We start from the raw sequence: 23,400 nt of genomic DNA, 5'->3' as shown, positions 1-23,400 counted from the left end.
AGACATCACCTATTCTGTATAATCCTGTTTTGTTCAGGAGTTATGATGTAAAATACATTAATTGGTAATGGTGGAAGTAAAATGGCTGCCCTGGCCACCAGGGGGCGTTTTTGCAATGGCTCCATATCTGACAATGTTCAGGGCCCCAAACTGTACAAGTGTACCAAGTTTCATACTTTTATGAAAAGGTGAAAATAATTCGGACAAACATTCGGACAAAACCATTGGACTTAAACACAACATCACCAAATTGGCCATTAACTATTCTTCTGAACAGTTTATGATGTTGTACATGGTATTATTGTAATCATTGACCATCAAAACATATGTGTAGACATCATCTATTCTGTATTATCACGCTTGGTTCAGGAGTTATGATGCAAAATACATTAACGGGTAATGGCGGAAAGTAAAACGGCTGCCATGGCCACCAGGGGGCGTTTTTGCGGTGGCTCCATATCTGAAAATGTTCAGGGCCCCAAACTGTACAAGTGTACCAAATTTCACGCTTGTATGAAAAAGTGAACGATTTTCTAACCCTTGTGGGGACCTAGTATTTGTCCCCACAAGGTTTTTTTCTCCAATTCTACTATCTTTGTGGGGACATGTGGTCCCCACAAAGTAATAAAAACAAGCGCACACACACACACACACACACACACACACACACACACACAGAGTTGTTTGCATTATGTTCTCCTGGAAATTACACATTACGTTCCAACTACACCACTTTGGATTCTAGCCGAGATCCACATGATTCAACTTGTATTTAAAGTGTTCCAAGGAGGTGAATCATCAATAACAATAGACAGGTTTCTTGTTTACAAACATTGAGACTAAATGCACAGGTGACTGTATCATGTAATCAATTCACCAATCCCCAAACCTGTTGTTTTGGGGAGCGCTGGTTTCATTGGCTAATTTTGGTACCGACCTGCGCACGCATCTAGTTCTTATCAGTGTAACGTGGACCAGAAACCCGTCCATATGAATTGTGTGCGTGGAGCTGGATGCTGATCCACACTGCTTAGTGTTCACCTCCACTTGTTGCCAATTCCACTGAACTCACTGTGATTGTTTACAGTATAATGCAGTATGATTGTGTTTTATCGTTTTGAAATTACAACCACTTAAACCCTATATTTAGTTGACCGAATTCCCAATGGATTCATGGGCTCCCTGCTGTTTTTTCCCTACACTAAATATCTTGGCTGAAAATAGCCTGGTCTACAAACTGCTAGATCTACTATTTTGCCGAATGCTCTCCGCCCCTGAAAAAGGACAATAATCATCCAGGGTTGTCAACATTGGACGGTCAGAATCCAGGAGATTTATTTTTTGGGGGGTGCACGGAACTCTCCTACCGGGGTCTGGGGGTCCTCTCCCCAAAACCTCTTAACAGATATATACTTTCCTGTGTTCTGTTGAATTTTGTGCATGTTTGATACTTTTATCAGGCTTGCTTTACTAGCACTGGTACAATTTCAGCCTTAAATGCCAAATGTAGGTGAATAATAACTAGACCAGGTCAACCTGGTTGTGCCAGACCCCCTGTCTGTCATCATCATTTATGACATCATACCTTTTGTAGGCATGTCATCATCATGTCATCATCATATATACCCTTTATATAGAAAACCCGGACAGACCGACATTTGCTTATGTAGGTCTACCCATTTCATGGGTCTGGCAATGACTTCTCATCTTTAAGTCATTACATTTATATGATCTTTCTTGCATGCATTGCCCCCAACCCTAAAGCGGGGGGTCTGGGGGTCCACCCCCAGAAAAAATACAACATAGTAGATGTAATTTCCTGTGTTCTGGTGAATTTTGTGCATGTTTTAGACGTTTATCAAGCTTGCTTTACTAGCTTGGGTACAATTTCAGCCTTAAAATGCCAAATGTAGGTGTACAGATTTGATGACTGAACCAAAGGATGATGACTTCAAATTTTTAAGTCATTACTTAAGTGAATATGTGTCTGATCTTTCTAGCATCCATTGCCTCACCTCTAAAGCGGGGGGTCTGGGGGTCTTCCCCCAGAAAAAAAATAACATAGTAGATGTAATTTCCTGTGTTCTGGTGAATTTTGGGAGTTTGATACCAAATCCAGGAGAAATCCAGGAGATTTGCCAATCCAGGAGCATGCCAGGAGATGGGGTCAAAATCCAGGAGACTCCTGGGAGATCCAGGAGAGTTGACAAGCCTGTAATCATCTTGTGGTCAAACCCTATGAACTCTGTTGACCTGGGGGTCTGTACATGAGCCCTCTCCTTTTCCCCCCTCTAAAACCAAATCTCCTCCTCGAAAATAGCCAAGCTCACGCATCGTGATGTGAGCTTGTAGATCGGTTAACTTAGTTAAATGTTTGCCTAATTTCACCGAACAATCGGCCTATTATGACATGTATGTCCAGAATACGGGCAGCTGGGGTTAAAGTATAAGACTCAAAAACTTAAAATAAGCATTCATGTCTTGGCGAGCTTGCTGCTACTCGGTGGTGTGAATCTACAGCTCAGCAGAAGGGCTGCGGGTGACAGAGGTGGAGCCGTGGAGGTGGAGGACATGCTCTGCAGAGGGGTAGATCTCATCCCTCCTTCCTTCCCTCTCTCTTTCTCTCTCTGTCTCTCTCTCTGTCTCTCTCTCCTCTGTCAATCCCTGCTCAGCCAGTGAGTCTCATGTCTCACATTGGATGCACACGCACACAGAGACATGCATGCACATATAAAAATATAATTCACACCAACTCACGCGCACTCTCTTTCTCTGTCTCTCTCCTTCTCTCTGTCTCTCACACACACGCACATGCACACACCCACACACCCACACACACAGTTGCAAATCAGTTTGCTCAACGTGGAGTTGAGACAAGCTACGAGGGGTAAAATGCAGACCTGATGTCTTAGGGGGAATGAATGAGTTGAAGCCATTATGCAGCGGCACAGCTTGTCCGGAGCTTTTCAACCTTATGGTCTGGGCTCATTGTTTCTCATGATAGGGATCATATGGGATGAAATAATGGGAAAAGGTCTGCTGCTACGCATTTGCACACACAAATGCGTTGCGACCCATTGTGAGCTTGTTGATCTGCGATTTTTTGAAAGATTTGAAAACTTGAAATGGGACATTCTGCATAATGAGTAGGTCTACTTTCTACTTTTGGTACTATAAGTAAATTTTGATGCCAATACCTTTGTACTTTTTTTTAGTAACCGTCCATCCGTCCATTAGTATTTCTATATTGCAGTCAAATGACTGCAATATAGAACTTTTGAGTACTTTTTCCACCAATGATACACCTTCAAACAAACAGCCTCACGCTCCTCTGTGATCTTTGGCACCACACTCCCAGTGTTGGGAAATAATTAACGGTTAGACAGCAGACAGTGGTCTGTTTTCTGAACATGAGATGCCTTTATTTTGCCATCTTGTGAAAGTGTGTTTTCCAATTTGTGTGACTTTATGTTCATTAACACAATGCCACACAATAGATTAAGTAGCATAGCTCGACTCAGAACCAAACAGAACATGTTTAAATAAATGCTGGGTATTTATAAAAATGCTAATTTTATGTTGACTTTATTTGTTGACATAAAATGTGATCTGTTATAGGCTCAGCCATGACCCACTATATACATTTTCTGCAAAGAAATTATGAGCCAGTAGAATCAATTAGAATAATTTTATATATTAGAGCTGCCTATTAAATAGGACAATAAAGTAATTTAGAATATCTGATTTTGTTCGCCTTTTCTTTTGTTATTCTGCGTATGACTCTAGGGAAGCAAGATGTGACTTGCTTAAGTAAAAATCTGAGTAGGAGGAAAATATTGAACCAAAGCAATGTGTAAAAATATGAAAAAGTGAATGGAGGTAAGATAAACGATGACCAAAATGAAAACAAAGAACATCCAAAATGAAATCATATCTTTTTTTTTATTTTCAGACACTTCGTAAAGGATGAGTGCAAATAAAGAGCTTGTGTTCAAAATCTACTCATCACTAAGCTATGGACCATAAGGCATCATTAAATACAAGCTTTTCTGGAGCTAGACTCTACAATACAAGAACTGAATATGAAAAAGAAACACAGCATCAATGCAGTTAGAATAAGGAAAATGAGGGGAAATGAAAACATAAGGAAAAAATCACAACACATATTTATACATTCAAAAAGAAATGTCAAAATTCATATGGAATCTTGATAATACAGCAAGTGATGAAAAAACATGGTCTACAATCCATTATGTACACTTAGTTGGCACTAATATTAAATCTTTGATTGTTTTCCAGTCAGGTTGTGGTCAATTCCAGCACAGGTAACGTCTATTTTTTTTTCTTTTTTTCATCTTTTTACTCTTGGATATTATATACACTCTATAAATATAATATAACAATCATTCTCTTAACAAAGCTGAAAAATGTTGCAATGCTTGAAGAAGATATTTGTTGGTAGTATGGAAACCATACTGCTTGATGGACACAGTTCATCAGATTGCAAATGCTCACGTACTGTAGTATGTTCTTATAGATATCTATATGACGTTGAAGGATTTTTTTTTTTTTTTCATAACAAGGAACGATCCTTCGCAGCCCACCTCATGCAATTGAAATTTGTAAACAGTACAAATATAAATGATCCACTTCCAAAATAGACAGATGTACTCCAAAAACAGCAGCAAATTGTTTGTATGCATTTTCCAACACTGGCAGATGTGTATATACTGTATATATACGTAATGGCTATTTTACATACTTGTAAGTTCTATTGTCCATTAGCCGTGGCTATAAAAATTCCAAAAGCAGTATACAAGTCTTACTGTACAATGATGCCACACCCCCCAAACCAGGATGATATGATTTCATGTTGCTATATTTTCTAAATATATATTTCAAATATATCCTTATGAAATATAAAAAAGTGGCCCAGGATGGTCTTCAGCATTCTGATATGTTTTCTCTAACATGTTAAAGGGAAGGTTTAGCCCAATTGAACTTGATAATTTAATGTGCAGTAGAGTCATGATCCAAAGGGTTAACAAATCACACTTTGAGTTTGTGGATACATACACAATCCTTTAATGTGGGGGAAAAAAAGAAGTGAATCTTAAAGGAGTTGTTCACCCGCAAAATGACTTTTTTTTTCCTATTGATTACTCATGCCATGGAGACTTGAGTTCAATAATATTTTTAGTTTTTTTTTGTCGCATTCCTATAGAAAGAACAAAAAAAGTACCCCAACGGTTTCCCCATCCACTGCCATTCATTTGGGTCCCCATCCAGGGCCATGCATTCGGGTCCCCATCCGGAATCAATGGGGGTAAATTTACTATAATCTAATTTTTGTCTCGAAAAAAAAATATTATTGAACTCAAGTCTCCATGGCATGAGTAATCAATAGGGAAAAAAAGTCATTTTGGGGGTGAACTGCTCCTTTAAGCATGTCCTACTTTGGCTTTTAACCGCCTAATCCCTGCAGGACTTGGTTCACTGGGGTCCCCCAGAGCTCAATGCACGGTCTGCTGCTTTTCCCGCCCTCAACACTAAAACTGTTCGCTGAAAAGATGCCTTGTGAGTTTGTAGATCTGCTATTTTCACTGACTGTTCGACCCAGCTAGTAGGCCTGTCACGATTCACTCAACTCACGATACGATTTGAATCACGATTCAAGGTTCACGATTCGCGATGTCACGATTTTTTCAACACAATTTTTTTTTCCAGAAAAATTACCCCTGAAAAATCCACAATTCTTACAATTCCAGTATTTTCTTTTCTTTTAACAATACTGTTCTCTTATGCTCTTTTCAATACAGTAGAACTATCAAATGACAAAAAAACAACAATTAAATTTCAGTTCACTTGTCTTCTCTTACAAGGAATCCTGTATGTTTTAGATGTTCTCTTATCCTCTATACAGTAGCAAATAGCAAATGACAGAATAGTGTAAACTTATCAATTCTTAAATGTCAAATCCTGTTCTTTTTTTAAACAACACTCTTACCCTCTTTTCTGTATCAAAGAATACATTTTTTCTGTGGTACATAGCAAGCCAACTGTACTGTAAGCCAGGCACAAACTAAGGCATAACAACAACTCTTACCCTCTTTTCAAAATCAATACTTCATCAAAGTCAAGACCTAGTGTCTCATTGTGGATAGACTGTTCAAAGTCCCTGTCTTTCTACTAACACACCATTCCACCAGCTTATATTGACTTGTGTCAATTCTTGTTTTCACTAGAAACGTTGTTTACACATTGTAACCAGTGGCAGAGTGGCAGAGACATGCATCTGTATGTAGCATTGTTGTTGTTAGCCCTTAGCACTGATTAGTGCTATGCTCTGTAGCAGCAAAGTAATGACACAGGCTCACACAGCACTCAACTAACTGCTCTCTTTGTCAATCAAAATCGCGGAGCTCTGCTCTGCAGCCGCAACAAGGCAGGCTGGCAGCTGTGAGTGAGTGAGCCTTCCTACTGTAGCTGCCACTGCGTGACGTTAGACGTTGAACATGCAGAGACGTTGAAGAAGGAATGAAGTTTAACCCGAGTGCGCCCTCTGTTGGTCGAATCGCGATTCATTTTTTAAAATATCGATTTTTACCGTCCCCCAATTAAATCGATTTAAATCGTTTTTTTCGTGAATCGTGACAGGCCTACCAGCTAGTGGTTAAAAGGTCTTAGAAATAAGTACTCCGATATGTCCCAATCTAGAATGAGGGAACATCCAGGCGTAAAGGCAGTTGAAACCTGAACAACTTGGGCCTCAAATGGTTAAATGATGCCATGTCTCTCCTATCTACAATACACATAGTACTGTAGCTCAATACATCTGTGTAAGAAATAACTCATTTTCACTGACTGATCATTATGCTTGATCAGTCTATTAAACATAATTATAGACGGTAAAGATTAAAAGGGAAAAGTTAAGAAACACATCGACTTGAAAGAAAAACAAGACGTTTCAACAACCAAACCTCTGCTGTCAAGAAAGAAAAATACTTTGAATATTATGATGTCATAAACTCAAAGTGTGGCTTGTCTTTCCAGGGATATTATATATTTTCTTTGAGGGTGATTACATACATATGAGATCCCTTTATTCATGTAAGAGCTCGTTTATACTTTCTTGCACAATGTGGTCGTACAACAAAGTATAAATTAAGCTTAACAGTCACATTACTAACGAGCAGGAACTTTTTTTAACCAGTTAACCATATGAGATCAAAATCCATTTTGCTGTGGACCCAATCGAGGTTCACTAAAATCTGTCTATCATTGTATGTCAAAAACCCATCAGAAACAGACCCCATGACTGACATTTTCAAAATAGCCACAAGAAACTATCGAAAACATCGTAAATTATGTCATTTCCATCAGCCAACCGCATTTCACCACTATCAAACAGACAGCGTCAAATCGCATATCGGTCTCTATTTTGATCAATATTCTGTAACTATTGTACTGTAACTGTACTAGATTTGTTTATCTGGGGGAAAGGGGGAGCAAGCTCTGGGAAGATGTAGACGAGTTACATTTCAAGTGTCAGCGGTGTGTTTTTCACAGAGGAGTGTTTGCGCGAGGGAGTTTTATCCCGCCGGCGGGGCAACCGGCCCAACAGCGAAGCGGCATGTGCTAGTACCAAACGCTGCTGTTTAAACATCTCACTTTATGTTCACAGGCAATGTATTCAAAGCACAGGCCAAACAGGAGAACAGTCTCCCACTGTACCAAAAGTACTGTGCACCCCTATACAAGACAGGATGGTGGCTTCTTCACATTCACATGGTACCGTACGTATATAACACGAGGACAATCTCTTTAACTTTAACTCTCAGTTGAATAAAGCTTTTTGAGACACACACGTACGGTACGGACAAACGTGGGGAGTTCAAGTGACAGAATGGAGCACACATTTGACAGATGGCTGATGATGGCACGTCAATGTTGTGGATACATACAATACATTGTAGGATGTACAGTACAACGATTACATTCAGTCTGAAAAATGACGTGACATGAAAAACATTTACACCTTTTGTGGACTCAAATTCACTTTGATTTTCTTTCTGTCCAAAATGATGCAATGATCAGAAGTCTCATTAAAAACAAGATACCTCAAGGAAAAGAAATGCCATTGAACAAAAATAATTTAAACAAAACAGATCAGTTGTAAAAGACAACATGGACAAAAGATATCCTCGATGATTCAAATCAAAAGCAATGAAAACATGAGTCCCAGACGCTTTGAGAAGTTGGGTTGTCAATTCATCCTTACACACAACACTCCATGACAGCCTACAACATCATGGGCAGTTTTCATCTCTGGGCTGGCTTTTGGATTCAGTGCACTCTTAATTAAGGAGGTGGTATTTGTTTTAGTTTAGTTTTTATAGTTGTCGTTTTTGTGTTCCTAAATCATTTGACATACTCAGCTGACTTCCAGAAGTGCCCTGGGTGGGAAAGACGACGGTTCCTTTTAGGCAACTTTTCCAGTAACTCTACCAGTTTGGAGAAACTGGGCCTTTCTTCCTGCTTGAAAGCCCAGCAGAGAAGAAGAATGTCCTGAGGAACAAAAGGAGTACATTTTAGACTAGTGTGAAAGCATTCTAAACAGGGTTGCACAAACCTTTTCAGTACGTATTGTACAGTATGAAGTTTTGTTTTGTTTCTCTGCCTTTGGTATTAGCCATTTTTTCACCCAGTGCCAATTGCCTAAGCTGTAATCACGTTTTTTTATTTTATTTATTACCTATCATTTTGTCTAAACTGTAATCATGGGCTCTGCTCTCCCTCTGCCACGCCTAGGGAGGGAGGGCCCCGAACTGAGCTCATGCTTTCGACGGAGGGAACACGTTAATCCAACCAGTTCCTTTCCCCTCAGGGGGAGCATTATAGAGACCAGGATTACTGCATGTTTTTGTGAGGGTATCTCCCCTAGGAGACACAGGGAGAACATGCAAACTCCACACAGAAAGGCCCTTTTGCCAACCCTAGGGTGTGGGTGCTGATGACGCGGAGGAGGGAACACGCCCCCAGCACCCACAGCGTCCCCCGGCGGGAATCTAACCCATACCAGGACCTTCTAGCTGTGACCTTCTACCGATTGCGCCACTGTGCCCCCCATGTGTTATTTTGAGAGTGAATTGCCGTTTGAAAATGTCTGTTTTCAGAGAAAAATTTGAGAACCACTCCTGTACATGATTCGATGACCCAATAGATTCAATAATTCCCCACTGTTTATGCGTGACTGAATCCCTCTGCTATGTAGAACAACATGTGTCAAAAACAAAACACTGATGAAGGCCTGCGTGCCAAAAAGCATCTGCTTGTTTTTGTCTGTTTGATGGATGATTGAAGACTTTTATATGGCACTTTTATGACTGAGGTGTGCAAAGGCAGATGTGACATATAAGGATTGGAATTGGCCAGGCGCGAGGACCAATGAATTGAATGCTGCCCTCAGGTCACATTCCAATCCTTATAAGTCACATCTGCTGTGAAAAGACACAAAGTTCCTTACTGAGATCTCCTTGCCCATGCCGATCTGTGTGAGGTTGGGCTTCACCCCGCTGCCCACCTGCCACATGATCCCCTCTGCAGGCTGACTCTTGTAAGGCCACTCGCGTGCATGCAACTCATACCAGATGGTGCTGTGGAGACAGGAGAGGAGCATGGCATTGCTGTGAACGTTTAATTGCTTGTTGATAGTGTTATATTATAGAGGGTATGCATGTCCACTGAGACCCGCCCCCCTAATCGCGACTGAGTGGCAAAACATTGCGCAGCATGGAGCAGTGGAGTTTGGAAGTGCTCGTTGCAAATCACTCAACGGCCCTGCATACCACCTGTTTCTAAATTGCACATAATGCAGGAGGCAGCAGGATGTTGTTTTGTTGAAAACGAGTGCTTCCAAACTGACACTTGGAAAAATAATCACGTGGATTTTTATGAAATAAAAACGTTGCAGATAGAAAGAGGATAATTCAAGCCTTCAGTACAGCTGCAATGTTGCTGAGTTTAACTTTGTTTAATACAATCAGATAGGACTTTTCTGTTTGGATGTATGGGCTGTCAATGGCAGAGATTAGTTTTTTGCCACTCAGTAGGCGTGTTCCCACATAACTTCCAGCAACAGTGATGTCACGTGCATACCCTCGATAGAATAGAATAGTCCCCAATCCTTTGAGGTGTTTTTTGTCACATTATTGCGACCGTAGGTTCCTCCATGACAGGTTCTGGACATGCATGAGGAGTCTTGTGTATGTTCCGTAAAGACGATCCCAAAAATCCTTATTCATTGTCCATGTTTCAGCACCATACAGCAGGATACTTTCCACACAGGCTTTGAACAGGTTGATCTTTTTAGCTCTTGAGACGTCTGACTGCCATATGAGATGTAGCTTATTGTCAGGAAGTCCTTTTTGCTACTGACAACGTATGATCCAAGGTATTTGAATTCCTTTGTTTCTTTGATGTCACTGCCGTCAATGGAGCGGATGGTTGAATGATCAGAGTCTTCATTCAGAAGTATAGGCATTCAGTCTTTTTGGATTCAGCAAAAGGCCAACTTTGGCTGCTGACACTTCTAGAGATGTTAATAGCTTCTGAGTGTACCTCCACGTCTCATTCGAGCCACGGCGACCTCAACTGCGAAACACCATAATTTGTGAAACATGTAATGATCTCGCAGAGCTATTACGAATTTACTGCATGTTACAGGGAGTGAGGAGCAGCGATCCGGAGGAAACCGTATATATAATGCTTAATTTATGCACGTGTTGCACACTGAAAACAGATATACAAGCCCATAACACTTGTGGATACAATGTATTGTGAGCTTGTAGATCTGCAATTGTTCGGTACCACCATACACTGAAGTATACATGGATCTCAATGGTAGGTGTGGCAGGAAATAACTATTAGATAGATAGATAGATAGATTTTTATTAAAGTGTCATGCACCACACGGTGCCCAGCCCGCACGGGCTTACAAGACACTCACAAATATAGTATACATACAGTACACCAAGATACATACAGTACACCAAGATACACCACATAAAAATGCAAAAGAAAAAAGTATTGAGTGTCCATGTTTACGGGTACAATGTTCTCCACCTCAACTGCCATGCCTTCCCTATTAGTGGGCCGCTAGCTTAGCCCCCAGCACTCCAGCTGTGCTAGCACTAATGTCTAAACAGAAAACGGACGGGAGCAGGGAAGCTATTACAGGGAAAGGACCTGACGTCACTTCTGCTTCATGTCAGAGGAGCCATGCGCTATCGTTGGACGAGCGGTGACTAGGGAAGGTTAGACGATCGCCGATTTTCGGATAAAAATCATTTATTTCGTTTTAATGACATAGTACGGTAAAAGATGGCGCGGCTGAGACATCCTTGCTCAGATGTCCGGTATATTACGGTTTTAATATTAAGTGGCTCCCCGTGGCTTGGAAAGGGTTAATAATGAATTCCGTCCCATGCAAATTCCGTCCTGCGCAACATCACCCTTAGGCGTCTTACTAGTAGTCTGCCAATATAACGTGGTGGTTAACCACTAACACTGATGAAGGCCTGCCTGCCGAAACGCGTCTGTTTGTGTTTTGTTTGACAGGTGATTTCTTACACACGCCTCTATTTAATCTAACATCCAAACCATGTCATGTTATTTATATTGGCTTGGCATGGTTTGTCCATCCATCTATCCATCTATCTATCCACAATTCAATTAAAATAGTTGTGGTGTTACACCTTCAATCGCGAGCTCGGTCACGCCAAGTAGAGCATACTTTGACACGGCATGTTCTGTCCTCGCTAAAAAAAAATAAAAAAAACTGTCCAATTATAGGTTCAAACATAATCAGGACAGAGACATTTAAACCTAAAAAAACCCGAGACAGAGCAGGGGAGGCGTCAGGGTCAAAGTCACTCACCCGAACGCAAAGACATCTGACTGTTTGGAGAAAGGGAGTTTGTCCTCCTCCGTCTCAGGGCAGAGCTGCTGAATGATTTCTGGTGCCAGGTGACACAGCCACCCGCTGGGGATTCTCAGTTTGTCTTCCCTCCTGCTGCAGAGTGAACAGAACAACGGTGAAACACAGTGCAGCCATTTCTAATTAGATTTTAATGGCTAGAATCAGAATCAGCTTTATTGTCAAATCACAGGTTTACAGAAGTAAAAAAAAAAAAAGTGGGTGAAATTAGTGTTCGTGCTAGTTCTATCGTATTGTTATTTCCATAGAAATAAATTAATGGAAAAAGAAGGGGGTGGGGGATATCAATTAAAGAAAACAAACAAATTATCTACATATTTACACATAATACTTACATAAGATAAGAACAATTATAATAAAAAGAATAGTTTACATGAGTTGCCTAAAATATAAAGATGTATTTCAAGCATAATTCTCAGCGCCGTCTGAGTTGCATACCGATAGGGTGGGATTCATGGGAATCAGTTGTTTTCAATTGATTTGACATTTATTTTTTGTTGGCGTTCTTATTTATCAACATTCCTATGTATCTATCCGTGGTCTGCAGAAAAGTACAATGGCTGTGTTTTTCTCTGGTGACCAGCCTTCAGCAGTACAAAGAGAAGGAGCATATTTTAGGTCAAGGTTTTGCAAGGCTTAGCGTTAGATGGAAATTCAAGGATCAAGTTTCACGGTTCCTTTATTGTTGTTCCATGTTGTGTATGGATACATATTTTTTTATGGTTCTGCAGACATTCTAGCAGCAATTATAACAGTTATACAGTCACATAATATACAGCAGGGAGAATAGCAAATATATATAATATAAGAAAAAGAAACAAAACAAAACAGGCATTATCAACAGTTCAATCCAGGTGCCACGTCTGTGTCTCATTAGTATTTGCTATACAGCAACATCCTTATTTAATCTTTTTAATAAGAATTTGAAGGTTTTCCGAAACCTTAGGTTAGGTTTTAGAAGGCGTTTTTAGAATCGCCTCTGGTCAAATTGGGTTGGTGCTTGACGCTGTCGTTTTCAAGGTTCATCAGGCTGCTGCTGCCCCTGACCTCAGGCAGTTGTGTTAAATGGATGGCATTTTTATAGCGCTTTTCTAAGCAAGTTGTGAATTCAAAGCACTTTACAAATGGTCCATTCATTCATACATTGGGAAGTGAAGCAGCGAACAGTAGACACCAGCATCCTCACTTCCCACATTCACACACCAATGGTGGCAAGCTAACACTGAACGACTCCTTAGAGGCTGGGGTTTGGGGTTGGGGTGTGGGGTTCAGTGTCTTGCCCAAGGACGCTTTAACATGTGGACAGGAGGAGCCGGGATTCGAACGGCCGACCCACGGATCATTGGGCGGACTGCTCGACCTCCAGAGCCACAGCCCCCTGTTTAGTTAAATAAATAAAACATGCTTTTGGACATCCCCATCATCATCCTCAGATTAACATGGTAAGATGGGAACTCCCCTTTAATGATCCAAATGGACCCCATTGTGTACCCTTGTAAAAATGCAAAACAACTGTTGTAGTTGTTACAATTGAGTCTGCTAGTGTTGTTGCTGTAGCGTCTGAGCTGCCTGTCTTCAACTGTGTCTGCTCTCTCTGAGAGTAAAAGACAACATCATTCCGTGTCTCAGCTTCCCACAGCGTAATGAGACTCCCTGGGAACACACACACAGAACTAGACATCACACTGATCAGGAAATAGGGTGAGGGCTGAACCCAAGCATGTTCCCCACGTCCAAACTGTCACAGAGCGCCGATATTGAGATAATGAGAGTGCTGTAAAAACAAGCTTGGTCCACACCATCAGCACACTTCCTCCGATAACACGTTTCACTGTAATCGTTGAATGCCAACTAAGACTGCTGCCAACTTCCTATTTGACTACCCCTTAAGCTGCAGGCTTAAGGGGTAGGAAAACATTACTGCAGCTCCATTTGAGATGTCTGAGTCTATAAAGAAAAAATAAATGCATCAAATGTCATTTGTCCCACACGCCTGGAATTTCATTTTAGGGTACATTTTAAGTCCACGAAAATAATGAATTTAACTTAAAGGTTAAGGATAATTCATAATGTATTATAATGTATTTAATGTATTACAAGTACAGTGTAACTATCAGGAACATATAACCTGTTTAGTTCACAGAATAATGTAAATACCAATATTTGAGGTCATATTGGTCTCAATATTTCTCAAATTCAGCGCTGCACTTGAGATAAAGGTGTCATTGTATGTTCTTTTGCAAGTTATTTTCATTGAAGATTAATTGTGATTGGACTTGCAATAATGACTTTCGTTTATTTTACATGATTTAAAGCTATACTGTGTAAGTTGCTCAACTAGTGGTCAGAGCTGTATAGCAAACCGCGGTCGCGTCCGCGTCTTTCGGACGTTTTTTCGCCGCGGACCGGGCCTCTCACCACCGCGTCCGCCTGCAGCTTGCCGAGATCTATCTTTAGAGGGGTCCCTGGTTCCTGTGCGTTCAGGCATTCCGGAGAAACTGACTCCTTCACCCGAGTATGTTGTTGTTATGTTGAGGCAAGCTACTTCCTGAGAAGTCAGCAAGATGCGCCTGTGATTGGCCGGTAGTGTACCATGTGTTTATGATCGGCGATATGATTGGCCAACGTATACACATGATGCAGATGACGTCATTTTGCCGCGAAATTCTCCCCCCCCTCACGGCTCATAGAAAACATATAAAGAGAAGGCTTTAGAAGCTGAAATTAACGGAATGGGGGTTCTAAAACTTTAGCGATTTAACAGTTAGGACAATTTTAAGATTTGTTTTATAAAAAAAGTTACATGGTATAACTTAAATATATATTCTTTAAATTATTAATATAAGATTAACTTTATTTATCATTCATTTGGTTAGACCAATACATATTAATGTTTGTTTTTATTCATTTTTCATAGTCTATTTCTCTCTCTCTCTCTCTCATGCACGCAAGCACGCACGCACGCACGCACGCATGCACGCACACACGCACGCACACACACACACACACACACAAGCCTCGCGTTGCCAGACTCGAATCCGCCAGTGAGAGACACTGAACGCCCAACTGCTTCCGATGAGCAGGTCAATTGGCAACAATGCCTTACCCTGCACTTGTATGTTGTCATTGCATGTTACCAAGTCGTGTAGCTGTCTCATGAGCATGTTCATACATTTTAATACGTTTAGGGTCTGCCTGACATTTCTTCCAGTTATGGGGGAAATATTCGTTTCCACTGTCGTAAAATGCTTGCTCAGGGTAGGACAGTTGTTCTATATGTAAAGTGTCTTTAGACGACTTGATGTGATTTGGCACCATACCAAAATTGAACTGCAAAAATGTATCTGAAAAGCTGTAGCTTGTGGGTGTTGCTGACCGTCCATTACCATTCAAACCAGGAGGAACCATTCAAAAAGTCATTTACTTTTTCTCCATTCATTTACATGCAGTAATTAACCAGAATACGGTTGCGAGGCCTGAAGATGTTAAAGCTGCATGAGAGAAGGTTTGAAGGAATTACCTGCCAGCCTGCAGCACCCCGGATATGGTGAAGAGTCCAAAGTCAGTGATGACTACTTTGCCGTTGTCGTAAAACACATTCTTGGACTTCATGTCTTTGTGTAAGATGCCCTTAGCATGGAGGTAGCCCATTCCCTGAAGAAAGAAATGACAAGACATTTTCCATGATAAGCCATTTGTGGGTCGCAGACACATTTTTATGGTTCCCTTAATTTTTGGTTTCATACATTTTGTTTTTAATTATTATTTCAAAATGTTCTGAAAAATGCAATAATTTATGATAATGATTACAAGTTATTTCACGGATAAATAAAATAAAAACCTACTAAATGTCATAAATTAAAAAACAAAATGTCTAAGAAGTAGTGAAAACAGCGATCTACAAGCTCTCAACGGGACGTGAAGCGATGCGCTGAGAGCTTGTTGATCTGCTATTTTCTCTTGTTTGGGTCCTGGGTGAATGTCTAATTTCTCTTTTGGGTCATGGGCGAAGAAGTTTAGGAACCACTGACCTTGACCATCTCTTGTGCTATCTGTCGAGTCTTGTTCACGTCCAGAATCACCTTGGCATCCCGGACAACAGAATACAGCGTTCTGCCTTTACACAAGCTGAGAAAAAGATGCAGATGACATATTCTGTTATTATTATACCGTTCAATAGGCATTTTTAACATGATGCGTTTTGAGCTTTTTTTTTATATATATATATATATATATTTTTTTTTTTTTGGGGGGGGGGGGGGCTTTTTTGACAGACAGTTAGACAGACAGGAGAATATATATATATATATATGTATATGTGCCTAGACCAGTAGGCCATCGGGGGCACAGGAATTGAGATAGCAGGAATGAAGAAATAAACGGTGAGTTAATATGAACAGAACTGACTGCCTGGAGTTAGCATAACATAGCCAATATGAAGCCCCAAAGACACCCGAAATAATATTGTGAAAGGAAAAATATGATTTAAAAAAGGAAACCCATTTTATACCCAAAAATACCCATTTTAGCTGACTTTATAACCGATACCAGATTTTTATGTCACCCAAATATGTGCTCCCCCTAATGGGGACAGAGTTAGGTGCCAGTGACTGATAACATCCAGAGATGTGTCTCTGCCAAAGCTGATATTCCTCTAGTTCAGTGGTTTTCAACCAGTGGTGCGGGGACCACCAGTGGTCCTTGAGGGGGTTCCAGGTGGTCCCCAGCTAAATGATGGGGAGGTGGTATCCAAATGGACCCTTATACGGTAGATCTTTAACTCTCGAGAGTGTACAATGAATGGACCCTTGCAGGTCCATATGGTTTCATTTTACGCTCTCAAGAGTTGTAAAAAGTTTATTTTGGTTTTCCTGTTATCTCTCCTATGGCATCACATCAATACAGCATGGAATTGTGGAGAAAATCTTATCCAACGATAACAAAATATTCTTATCAGATCGCCTTTTGGGTCTGAGAGGCAAAATCTCATCAAACGGTGGTCCGTGGCTCAAATGCCAAATAAATAATGGACCTTGATATGAAAAGGGCTGAAAACCACAGCTCTAATTCTTTGAATTCATAATGACTCAAAAGATACTGTAGGTAGTACATTATGACCAGAATGACCTTCTGAGATCCTAGATCCCTATCCCTCACGCCCATGTGCTAAAGCAGGATTTCACAACCCTCTCCATGCCAATTAGACTACCCGCTGGCTGCAGCCCCCTTGCTGTAAAATGGCTTAAAAACAAAACGAAACAAACAAAAAACAGGTGTTCCGCAAGCTGACAATACGATGAATATTTGGAAAGATTTTTACATGCCCAAAATAGGGAAGCCATGTTGACATAACATTCCCTCCAGTCATTCATATCTTTCAGTCACCAGATGCAAGATCATTTTGGCAACAGAATGTCTGATTTGGTACGGAAACCATGTTTGCTTATCATTTCCACCTTATCATCATGACACCTTAGGTGTCATATTTCTGGGGAATTTAACCAGAACAGGCAGTTCTGAAACCAACCCCCTGCATCCATCATGCTGGTGACCGTCAAAGGACCCCAAAGCCAAATACTATATACTGTATGTTTATGCATATTCCATTACTCCACAAAATGTATTTGAAAACCTTAGTTACTAATTCATTTGTAGATTTGGATTATTATTACAAAACATACATTAAACCCTTCAACTCTTTGAAAATAGCCGATCTTCAAGCTCACAATGCATTGCGATGCGACGCATTGTGAGCTTGTTGTAGATCTGCTATTTTCAATAGATTTCAAGAAAGAAAAAGTTCCTTCTACTTTTGGTACTTTAAGTACATTTTGATACCAATACTTTTGTACTTTTAATTCAAATTCATTTTGAATTTAGGACTTGTACTTGTAACAGAGTATTTCTACATTGCTGTATTGATAATCTTACTTAAGTAACACATGTGAGTACTTTTTCCACCACTGATGCATATTCATTCAAAGTGGCAAAGGTGACAGCAGCTATATTTTTAGCGTAGCGCCCTCCTGAGAGTCCCTGCGACGTAGAAGTGCACCTTATGGCACCTGCGGACTGCGGTGATACATGGGCTGACACCTTCAGCTAAAGCGCAGACTCCTATGACATCAATTACTGCTGCAGCTCTTACGCCACCACTTCCTCTGGGGCGTCACAATGGGGGAAAAGTGGGACTGAGTTACTAGGGCCCTAGGTGGAGGGGCCTGGAATTATTTTGTACTTTAGTTATTGAAAAATAGCAGGTGTTCTGAAAGCTCACAATGCGATGAATAATTCGGAATATGAATATGCCCAAAATAGGGAAGCCATGTTGAAAGTGTTTAGACTGGCACAATAACGAGTGCCGCACTGCGAGCTTGTAGATCTGCTATTTTTTGAAACATTGTGAAAATGTGTGCAAATCTTTGAGTTACATTTGTAACTCAAATTTTGCTTCTGGGGGGTCCCCGGAGCTAAATATGTTGACATGGGGGTCCGTGGCCAAATACATATCATTTTGGGGGTCCTTCAAATGAAAAAGTTTGAGCACCACTGACATAGAAACATAGGTTTAAAAAAAAAAAAAAAAACATTTTCACAATTAAAAAAAAATAGCAGATCTGCACAGCACTCGGTGCCGTGCTGTGAGCTTGTATATCTGCTATTTTTTAATAGCAGGGCCCAGAATTTGGTGCGACACCCCTGCCTCTAAAACAAGATGTGCACGAGTCAAGACCAAGGAGACAGCTTTCTGGTGGCACGCCACTAATGAAGAAGCAAGGTAATGAGGTCACCACAACATTCTGAAAGCAATCTCCCACGTATAGCTTGGAAGTGAGATAATCTGTATTGTGGATAAAAAATAAATAAACCAAGAATAAAGAAATGCAGTAACAATGATTCTCCACCATGGGAGCTTGACTGAGTCTGCTCTCACACACACACACACACACACACACACACACACACACACACACACACACACACACACACACACACACACACACACACACACACACACACACACACACACACACACACACACACACACACACACACACACACACACACAGTGAACAAGAACAGAAAAAGATGAAAGAACATTATTTAAGTTCACCTGAAATACAGCACAGCACACAATTTAGATTAGTATTAGTCATAGTCTTTTGAATAAAATTGCATTCGGTTTTAGCCATATTTTAGTCATCTGAAATGTTTTAGTTTTAGTCTAGTTTTAGTCGACTAGCCTAAATGTCATAAGATTTTAGTTGACTAAATCTACAGTTGATTTTGTCAACAAAAATGTATTTTGGCAGGGCTTGATGGCGTCGTAATGGCTGATTGTACACTTGGTTGCGCCCTGATATTAGTCAATCTACAAGCTTGTGCATCTGCTATTTTCAGAGCGCAACATCCAAGTGCAACCAAGCATAAAACGACTTGTCTTTTAGTTCTACTGGATCTCTTCTCCACTAGTCCCTCCCAAACATTTTAGTCTAACTTTTATTGACCAAATTGTCAATATTTAGTCTCAGTTTTAGTCATCATAGCTTAGTTATTATTTAGTTTTCATCTGTGATAGACAATCTACAAGCTGACCCTAGGTCACACAAATGTACAGTAGCCTATAATTGGAGCAGCTGGTTGTTCGTGGACTCTAGTAAAAACAATTACTGCACTGACATTTTCTGTCGTTTTCAGCAATCAGTACGCAGGATTTCCAAGAAGCAGAGAGCTTTGCTAAAGTCACTGACAGCGGTAAAGAATTCCTGTTGTAGTGCTGATTTTATGTCAGGTCAGGATGGAGCATATAGAAAGGACTTTATTTATATCTGCCCACGGAGAGTTTTAGTTTGAAAAACATTCCTTAAATTAACAGTGAATCCAGAATCCAAAAATGAAGAAAAAACTCGATCAATGGAATTAATAATAATAGCTGATTCTTCCTTTTTGGATTCTAGATTCACCGTTTTGTTTTACAACCAAAAACGCTCTGTTAGCCAAAGACACCACTGGGTATGTAAACAATAGTAACTTCTTGGGTAAACTACTAGTCACAGTATGCCAACATAATTTCAAATTGCACGTCTTGTCTGCTTAATTTATGACAAGAGTGGCAAATAAACCTCATAATCACACAATTACAAGGTTTCTAGGGTAATAACTTTTTCCCCCTTATTCTTCCTTGTTCAAGTACAACGGGGAACCCCCACCAAAATAGCAAGAGCATCTTCTTTATTGTGTCTTTCTTGTCTTGGGTGTTATTTTGGTTGACATTCCCAGTTGTCCCCTAACAGGAAGGTGGTGGCAGGGTATTCAGCGGTGGATAAAAAAACAGCAGCAGCTGTGCCAATTAGTACAACTTGAGAGCAGAGTGGGGGGGGGGGGATATATTCTTGAAAGTTATTTGTGCATGCGTCTTCCCGTCTTGTGATTTTCTCAACAAGTATGCAGTCTTCACTACAGCACCCAGTCATTATACAAACTGGGTCATTAAAGACATACTTTGTAACTTTTTTCAATTAAACAAAAGTTTTTTTTTATATATACCAGCTCAGTGGCCTTGTGGTTAGAGTGTCTGCCCTGGTAATGGGAGGTCGGGGTTTGATCCCCAGACAGGTCATACCAAAAACTCTGAAAAATGGAGTAAAGCTGGTTGCACACTGCACTGCGTGTTTTCGTTGCGTTTTGGAAATCCGAAATCCAAAAGCTAGGGACAGAGAGAGGAAAGAGAGAGAGAGCAAGGGAATCAGTGCAACAGCTGCGAAAATCGGAAAAAATCAACCCTGGTCCGAAAATAAATACGAAACGGGCGGCAGTGTGCAAATGAGATTGACATAACGTGAGGTTGATTTTTTTATTCACGCGCTCCGAAATTCACTCCGTTGTACTTCAAGCTGCCTCACACTACAGAAACAGGAGATAGGCTCATGGATCGTCAAAGCTTATTTACTTACTTATTTTTTTATTTTTTTTTTTGTTATCAATTATTTTTATTTTCCAAAACATGAAATTAGAGACATACATATGAATAGAACAAGAAAAAGTAAAACATTGATCAAAAGAAAAATGCAATTAACAGACAAACAACACAAACAATAGCAAAACAAGAAAAGGAAAAGAAAACCCACCCACCCCCTTTCCCCGGACCAACACGGAATGTACAATAGTGCATGCCTGTGCTAGGCTGTTACCACTATATAGTGATTTCTTGAATCATAGCCTTAAGCTTATCTGCAATGTCCGACCACATATTAATGTTTTCTTCTTTTGCTCCGTGTAACCTTGCTATCGACTGCTCTAAATATACTATATCTAGAAAGGTCAAGGCCCACTGGCGGAACGTTAACGTATGAGGAGGTTTCCACCGCGTAGCTACCATCTTCTTCGCCGCCGTTAATCCAGCAAAGAAGATGCGCTTGCGTATATTGTTTAGTTGCAACTGTGAGACGTCATTTAATAAAAATAAAGAAGGAGAAGATATGATATTAATACTAAAAATAGTTGAAAGTTTGGAGGCAACCATATTCCAGAATGACGACACATTTGGGCATTCCCAAACCATGTGAAGGAAGGTACCAATACTATTTGAGGCGCAGAGAGTGCAGTTGGGATTATTCAAAATCCTCATAGCACATAGTCTGCGGGGAGTTAAATAAGTCCGATGAACAAAATTTAAATGAATTTGTTGATGGTCTGGATTTCTAGAAGATAGCCTAATGTTAGACCATACTGTGTCCCAACAAAAGTCAGGGTCCAAATTTGGTACATCATTCCTCCAAACAGTATCAACAGATAGGGGCCCATAACTACAGTCTAATAAAAAACCATAGAGGGTGGAAACCAAACCTCTTGTTCTGTTACCATCACAGATAAACTCATGGAAGGGGTGCAATCTAAGGGGAGCTTGCCATGGGACCCCGTAGGTCCTCATGGACGTTCTCAGTTGGAAGTAGAAAAAAAGGGTATTTCCAGGCAGATTGAAGATGTCACACAAATCTCGAAAAGGTCGTAAACCATTTCTATCAAATAAGTCCCCTAATGTACGAATCCCCTTAGCCCTCCACCTTGGAAAGCGAATGGGGCGATCCTCGATTAAAAGTCTTTGATTATTGAACACTGGGGAAAATAAGTTCCATTTACAATCAATCTTACACATCTTTTCAGCTGCCCTCCATACTGCCACTAAATGAGAAATGATAGGTCCAAAGCGAACTTTGCATTGATGTGTAGTTATGTTTGAATAGATAAGATCTCTCAATTCAACAGGCTGCACTAAACTCTCCTCAAGCTCTCTCCAAGAAACCTTATTTGCTGGGTTAAACCAATTTAAAAGGGGGCGGAGCGTGAAGGCCCAATAATAAAATTTAAAGTTGGGCAATGAAAGGCCGCCATCATCTCTAGCACGTTGTAATAGAGAAAGTTTAAGACGAGGGCGTTTCCCTTTCCACACAAACTTAGATATCGAAGAGTGAAGCTTATTCCAGTATTGCGGCGGTGGTGGCAAAGGGAGCATAGAGCTTACAAAGTTAACCCTAGGAAGAACATTCATCTTTATGATTGAAACTCGAGCTTGGAGAGAGTTGGGCAAAGATGACCATCTATCTAAATCAAGACAAATCTTATTTAGAGTGTCACCATAGTTGTTCTTAACAATAGCCTGAAGAGAGGGGAAAATATCTATGCCAAGATATTTGAATTGGCTTACTACTGGGATTATGGGCGGCAGGATAGCAGATCTCATCTGATCATTTAGAGGTAGAAGGGCTGACTTCGTCCAATTAATTTTGTAGCCGGAAATGGAACTGAACTGATCAAAAATTTGAAGGACGTGAGTAATTGACTGTGGTGCATTCTCAATGAACAGTAGAATATCATCAGCATATAGGGAAATGCGATGCTGTGTGTTGTTAATCGAAACAGGAGTAATATCTGCAGACTGACGCACTGTCTGAGCCAAGGGTTCGAGTGAAAGTGCGAAAAGGAGAGGACTAAGGGGACAACCCTGCCTTGAAGATCTGCCAATCGTGAATAGCGGCGAACAGATCTTACCGGTTAGGACCATCGCTGACGGATTAGAATAAAGTACTTTAACAAAATGTATGAATGAAGCACCAAATCCCATTTTATCTAGTACAGCCCACAGGTAAGACCATTCCAGACGATCAAATGCTTTCAACGCATCGAGCGACAACACTGCGGCGGGGGTCCTCAGCTCCTTAGCCCTATCGATGATATGCAATAGTCGTCTAGCATTATCAGAGGCTAGTCTAGTTCCTATGAAACCTGTCTGATCACAGTGTACTAAGGTGGTCATAAAACCCTGCAAGCGACGCGCAAGCACCTTAGCAAAAACTTTTAGATCAGAATTCAAAAGTGAAAGCGGTCTATAGCTTGCGCAATCT

The 23,400-nt window shown here is 40.5% G+C and overlaps 1 protein-coding gene across 1 annotated transcript in view; it reads right to left on the bottom strand.

The window, feature by feature from the left end:
• Positions 1 to 8,421: 8,421 nt before the first annotated feature.
• Positions 8,422 to 23,400, bottom strand: part of ksr2 (kinase suppressor of ras 2) — a gene marked incomplete at both ends in the record, with an annotated part of 123,331 nt that continues 108,352 nt past the window's right edge. Inside the window, 5 exons of the mRNA XM_080738050.1 lie at positions 8,422 to 8,568; positions 9,527 to 9,656; positions 11,939 to 12,073; positions 15,519 to 15,652; positions 16,030 to 16,126. Coding sequence (XP_080594176.1) covers positions 8,422 to 8,568; positions 9,527 to 9,656; positions 11,939 to 12,073; positions 15,519 to 15,652; positions 16,030 to 16,126 — 643 coding nt within the window. The remainder of the gene's footprint in view (positions 8,569 to 9,526; positions 9,657 to 11,938; positions 12,074 to 15,518; positions 15,653 to 16,029; positions 16,127 to 23,400) is intronic.

Source organism: Nannobrachium achirus, assembly GCF_963921795.1.
Source record: "Nannobrachium achirus genome assembly, chromosome: 12".
NCBI lineage: Eukaryota > Metazoa > Chordata > Actinopteri > Myctophiformes > Myctophidae > Nannobrachium > Nannobrachium achirus.
The sequence above is the reverse complement of the archived record's forward strand: the minus strand, read 5'-3'. Positions and strand labels throughout refer to the sequence as shown.